Genomic DNA, 6,721 nt, shown 5'->3' with positions numbered 1-6,721 from the left:
CACACACACACACACACACACACACACACACACACACACACACACACACACACACACACACACACACACACACACACACACACAGCTTTTCCAAGGTGGATTTTACCAGGCTCCAACTATAAATAGGAGAGTCTTCTCAAAACATCAAGATAATACATTCTTTCTCTCAAGGAGAGGACACTTATATAACACAGTAAAATAAAGCTTTAACAAATAAATGGTCCTTTAAACTATTGGTTCCAATGACCCTTATGTGTTTTAACACTTTGAAGAACTTTCTCAGACAAAACAAGTCCATATAATATCTGGAAGCCGGGCTAAATGAGCAAGCGCTGTTACTGCATTCACATATCAAATACAGACATTAGAGAATACATGAAAATAACATTTCAGTGATCACACTGGTAACTTCTAACAAAGTAAAATCTCATAATCCTGAGAAGTAATTCAACTCATGTGATATTTAGAAGGACAAATATTGATTAATACCTCGATTATAATCACTCATTAGATATACATTGAAGTGGATTCCAGAATGCACCCCATTCAAAACAACAATTTAATATTTATAAGGTATCAACTTATAAATGTATTTGTGTTTTTGCTACAACTTAAGTTAATCATGTTGTTTGTTGGTTAACAATAATTTAATTAGAAGTTGTGATACAAGTTTGATTGATGTAAAGTTTGTTTAATTTGTTTTAATAGTGATTTCTGTGGACTAGACAGAAAATTCCACAATACTTTTGCACAAAACCCCCCCCCCCCAGAAAAACGTACTCGGTTACTAACGTAACCTCGGTTCTCTCTAGAGAGAGGAACGAGTACTGCGTAGTATACTACGCTTTGGGGAAAATCCTTTTCCACGAGAATACTGAAGCCAAAAATGATCCTTAACTTTGTATAAATGTAAAACGCGTTGCCGCAGCATACAGACCTAGGCGAGACAGCTGCACAACACCCAAGGGACTCACAGGGAATCCTCGAAGAAGAGGGATTCAGCCTCTATCTTCCTAAAAAAAGTGGCTAGAGCGGCCCTGCTATTTATAATAGCCATATATAACAAGACTGACTTTCAGTCTCTTCCCCTTTTGGTCTATTAAACCGAAAGTAACCTGGCTTGAAGAGGAACCTCTAGGTTATAAATGTATTAAGGGATTTAATTTGAGTATGACCCTCGAGTCATTAGGCCCAAACTCCAAACACGTAGCGCTCACAGAGAGCGCGTGTAAGTCCCCAATGTGCTTCACTGAAGCAAGAGCCAGAAGAAACACCATCTTGAACGACAGGTGTTTGAATTCAATCTCCTGTAAAGGCTCAAATGGATGACCTTTCATGGCTTCCAGTACCGTAGAAAGGTCCCATATGGGAACTGTGGGAGGTCTGGGAGGATTCAGTCTCCTGGCTCCCCTAAGGAACCGGATGACTAAACCGTTCCTTCCTATAGACTGGCCAAGTGCTGTTTCAGAGAAAGCCGCTATGGCCGCCACATACACTTTGAGCGTGGAAGGGGACCTGCCCTTATCCAGCAGCTCTTGTAGGAAGGAGATAACCTCTGCCACTCTGCAATCCGGGGGTGACACGCCGCGAGCTGTGCACCAACCAGAAAATACCGAACATTTAGAGGCATAGAGACTCTGGCCTGTGTGATCGTGTTTAACACTCCCTGTGGGAGGTCAGCGGATACCCGTTGATGCCCCACACATGAAGGGACCACAGTTCCGGGTGGGGATGCCAAATCGAGCCATTGGCTTGAGAAAGGAGATCCTTCCTCAGAGGCACTGGCCACGGGGCAGTGCTCGCTAACTGCATCACAGCTGGGAACCAAGGCTGGCTCGTCCAGAGTGGCGCTATCGGCAGCACTGAGCATCCTTCCACCCTGATCCGCTCCACCACCGGGGTTAGGAGGGAGACAGGGGGAAAAGCATAAAGAGGACGACGAGGCCACGAGTGGGTCAGAGCGTCCTTGCTTTTTGAGAAAAATTCTAGACAATGAGCGTTCTCCTGAGACGCAAACAGGTCTACTTCCGCTCTGCCGAATTTCCTCCACAGCATTCGTACTGTTTGTGGGTGTAGAGACCATTCTCCTGTCGGAACGTGGTTCCTGGACAGTATGTCTGGTCCTACATTCAGGAGTCCCGGCACGTGCGCTGCTTTCAGCGAGAGCAGGTTGCTGCGCGCCCATATCAGGAGGCGTCTGGTTTGCCTGTACAAAGTCAGGGACCTTAGGCCGCCCTGGCGATTTATGTAGAATACCACTGATATGTTGTCTGAACGTATCAGAACGTGGCACCCCGTTATCAGGGGACGAAAGCGTGTGAGCGCTAACATTTCGAGGCAGTTTATGTGGAGGAGCTTCTCCCGCTCTGACCATAGGCCAAGAAGCGTTCTGCCCTCGAGCAGCGCTCCCCATCCTGCATTGGATGCGTCCGTAGACACCACCCTCAGTCTCGAAAAAGTCCCCAGGCTTACACCTGAATGGTACCAGTCTTTCGACCCCCAAGGTTTCAAAGCTGTGATGCACGCTAGATCGACCTTGAATCGAAGATGACCGGTTGCCCACGCACTGTGAGGCACCCTCCCTTTGAGCCAGAACTGCAGTGGGCGCATGCGCAGCAGGCCTATGAATGGCTGCTGTTCTATGAGCCATTCTATGAATGGCTCAGCTAAACAGGACAATAAGACTCTTAAAGGTGCTCTAAGCGATGTCACGCATTTTTTTGTCACATACAGCAAATATCTCCTCACTATCCGCTAGCTGTCTGTCTCCTGAACACACTCTAAAAAAACTCGGTCTCTGTAGACACCCCAGGCTCCACAAACAGCAACAAAAACAAACTGGACTAACCCGCACCACGAAACATAACAAACTGTTCCAGCCAATAACCGACAAGAAGGGGTGGGGGTGGGGTTTGGGGGGTTATTGCACGGATGAGGAGGAGGGAGGGTCTAGCTATAGCCTCCGTTTTGTTTGACAATAATTTGAACGTCAACAAGAAGTGACGTCACCCAGGATCGCTTAGAGAACCTTTAAATACCATTATTAATTTCATTTATACTAATGTCTAATTAAAACGTCTACAAATGTTTAAAACCAGAGCCCGTCTACGGAGAGCCTAGCCACTCCCTATTAAGTCCTATTGTACCGAATTTTGGTTGTAGTTCCACCAGAGTTCCACTGGGGGCGATCACCCGAGTGCAAAATGAATGGGATTCTATGGAGCTAGACGACTAAATGTGTCTCTTTCACCCGTTTGCCGTTGAGAAATCACAGATTTGATTGTAGGTTTTGCAAGTTCAACATGGGTTATAGGTCGAAAGTTGAATGAATAGGTGATGAATGAACGCTGATTGGTCAGTGAAGGACTGATTACGACCAGAGATGCTTGATGGCATCATTGCTTAATGGCAACTCTTCTAGCACGTGTATACATGTGTCAGCTGTGTTGTCGATGCCTCAAAAGAAAAGAAAATGCACAGTGCGAAACCACCAAAATGACTGAAGGATTGCTGTAAAGCAGTATCTCTGGTCGTACGATGTGTATGATGTCATTGATATTTTAAAATACTTTTTAAAGCAAATAAGTGACTCCAAAAAATCTAACACCCAGCAATGTGTAATTTCAACGAATACAACATTCAAATTAGACAAAAAATGATATCCTGAGAAAAGTGGATTTTGAGGAGTATAGCTCCATAGACCTCCATTCATTCTGCACTCGTCCTGTGAGCGCCCTCATGTGGAGCCAGAGTGGAACTGCAACCAGTTCAGAAGCCGGAAGTTTACTGAGAGTGAAACTTCTCCCCTTATTAGACATTCTCTGATAAAACTGATCAGAGATCAGATAAAATCCACCCTTTTTTTCTGGCTTTTCACACTCTTATAAACTGGGTGACTGACAGCATTTGGACAGGATGTTTTTCTCCTCTTTGTCTTACCATGAGGCTCCAGTGCTCAGGTTACCTGGACAGTAAATGTGCCACAGAGAACGATGGGAAGATGTCCAATGGATTATGCTGGCAAAAGCAACAACAGTTTTTGGGGAAACTCCTTAATAGAGAATACAGGGAGATGTTACCGGTTCTGAATTTCTCAAAATAGTTCATTACTTGTTTGTCCATCCACTTCACACACACAAGAGGCCCGTCCCGAATCCACCGGATGGATCCCCTGCTGGACTTTTTGGTCAGTGAATTAGATGAGCTCCGTGGGAAGTCCTTCCTATAGTCTCTGTACGTCCCACAAGCACCAAACTTCATAGCAAACAAGTCTGTTAAGAGCTTTGGACTTGTGTAGAAATCGTCCATGTACACATGGTACCCAGAGCCCAAAACTTTCTTGTCCAGAAGAGACATCACAGCATCATAAGAAAGCCCATGGTCTGTGGGAAAGATGTCATTGCCCGTGTACACAGAGAGGTCCACAGTATATCCATTCGACGAGTCAGTAAGGACAAAACACTTGAAGCCCAGCTTTGTTGGCTTGGCTTTCATGAATCTTCTCATTACTGTATTTGCTCTGCATGCCACCAGTCTTTCCTTCACAGCTAAATTTCTTCTAGGATGATAGAAGGCTTTGCACGCAAGACGGATAGTGTCCATGAGGGGTTTGACCCTGAAAAGTCGGTCATGTTCAGCTGTGCCGCTCTTTTTGTCATTTTCCGTGTCTGCATCTGGGTGGCTCATGTGCAAATTCCAGGAAATGGTGCGGTATCGGTCCCTAGGCATAACTGTGGCGGGAAAAGGCACAGAGAAAAGACTGTCCTGCCGCCAGTAGTCAGCGATGGAGCTCATCTTCACCATGGCCATGTAGAAAACGAGTCCAATGTAGCGGTACAGCTCGCCAACACTGACATCTGTCCAACTGTATTTGCGACCCTTTGCAAGTGCCCTGGCAGCCTGAGCGTTTGTGTTGTGGCACAGATTTGACACGGCGCTCTCTGAGAAGAACAGTTTGAACAGACTCACAGGGGAGTGCGAGTCAGCGAGACTCAACTGCGGCCCAGGTTCCCGTGCCGGCAGGAATCTCCGAGGCTTTGGGGCCACGTCGACATCAGTCTCTTCTCTCCATGACAGAGTCTTCTTGGCTCTCTTTGCAACAGGTATCTGGTCATTCTCACATCTGTGGGGGAGAAAACAAAAGCTTTGTTGACATGCTGACAACAGGATCACAACGACATCCATTACTAATACATAGCTAATGCTGATATATTGCCCACTCATTAAAGGGTTAGTTCACCCACTCATGAAAATTAGTTCCAACCCCGTAAGACTTTCGTTCATCTTCAGAACACAAATTAAGTTATTTTGTATTAAATCTGAGAGCGGTCTCACTCCTCCATAGGGAAGTTTCTAAGGGATTGAAACTTGACGACCCAGAAAAGTGGGTAAAGACATTGTTAAAATGGTCCAAGTGACTACAGCGGCTCAACCTTAAGTTTATTAAGCGACGAGAATACTTTTTGTGTTAAAAAAAACCCAAACAAAAATAATGAATTTATTCAACTATTCATGTTCTTCTCTATGGGTCTCTGAGTGAGTTCACGAAGTGTAACAGCGCAGCGCTTCTGTGTATCTATATATATATATAAAAAAGCCTTTAAAAAGCTTTAGAAAACTCACAATCACTTTGTTTGTATTATTTTACAGTATGTCATCAAAATGAATCTGTCAGTTGTAAAATATCAGATAATGTGCACTTACTCATTAAGATTCTCAACCCCGCTGAAAACTGAACGATGCTTTTGTGCCGCCCCTGTGTGAGGTGCACGTGAAGGAAACACATTCCTGAGAAAAGAAAAGGTACAAGCACACATATTAGTAAACATTTGTTAGGATGTCCAAGATGGCACACCAGTGCATAAGTGATTGGCAATTAATGGATATGGCTGATGCTTTATGCCTGACGATGAGGCATCATTGAAACATTTACACCTCAGCAGATATTGGAGAAGGTGGCACACCAGTGCATGCATAAGTGATTGGCAATTAATGGATATATTATGGTCTCGTGCTTCATGCCTGTTGATGGGGCATCGACGACCTTATGCACGTTCAACACATTTACACCTCAGCAGATATTGGAGAACACAGTTAAGCTCCGTTAATGAGCCAGTATTTTACAGTAAACGCAGATGTTCTGCCGAATAATGCTATCAGATTGTGCTACCAACACTATTTTTGCATTAAGGGGAGGTAATACAGCCTCAAACCACATGAATATGATGTAAGCTAACCCAGAGTCTGAATATTACATTTGATCTCTCTTCACAGTATAGAGAATAAAAGTTTTCTTTGTAAAGCACGAAATTAATGAAATGACCACAGGACAACACATTTCACCCATAATATTAAAAACAGGCAGATGTCAGTCTGGACAGCTCTGAAACGGCGATTGAAACGGCTAACTCTAATAACTAATAACTCTAATAACTAAAATAAGAATACATGACTTACTCTTCAGAAAATGTGTCCTGTGCTGGATCAAAGCGCTCCCCAAAATGCAGTTCTTCATCGTCAAGGTCTTCGTCGTCTTCGGACTCTGAGGAGAAAGTGAATTCTTCCTCACTGTCTGTGGTCATCTGGAGATCTTGCTCGCGTGCGTGAAGTGCCATGATGTAAGGTCAATGAAGCCAAACAAAAGTTTGCTGCCAATTTTATCCTATTGATAGGGGGCGTTTACCGGTGGGTGTGGCCAGACCAGCGCTCTTTACAAACCCCT

The 6,721-nt window shown here is 44.5% G+C and overlaps 1 protein-coding gene across 1 annotated transcript; it reads right to left on the bottom strand.

Moving 5' to 3' along the window:
* Positions 1–1,139: 1,139 nt before the first annotated feature.
* Positions 1,140–6,721, bottom strand: LOC306993723 (piggyBac transposable element-derived protein 4-like; the record flags this gene model as incomplete). Its single annotated transcript, XM_079603719.1, has 4 exons — positions 6,457–6,721; positions 5,704–5,787; positions 4,080–5,122; positions 1,140–1,591 (listed from the first exon to the last, which is right to left on the bottom strand). Exons 1-4 carry the CDS (start codon positions 6,612–6,614, stop codon positions 1,140–1,142), a joined length of 1,737 nt encoding a protein of 578 aa, XP_079459845.1. The 5' UTR covers positions 6,615–6,721.

This window comes from Phoxinus phoxinus (genome assembly GCF_949152265.1).
Source record: "Phoxinus phoxinus genome assembly, chromosome: 25".
NCBI lineage: Eukaryota > Metazoa > Chordata > Actinopteri > Cypriniformes > Leuciscidae > Phoxinus > Phoxinus phoxinus.
This window is presented reverse-complemented; position numbering and strand designations above follow the sequence as displayed.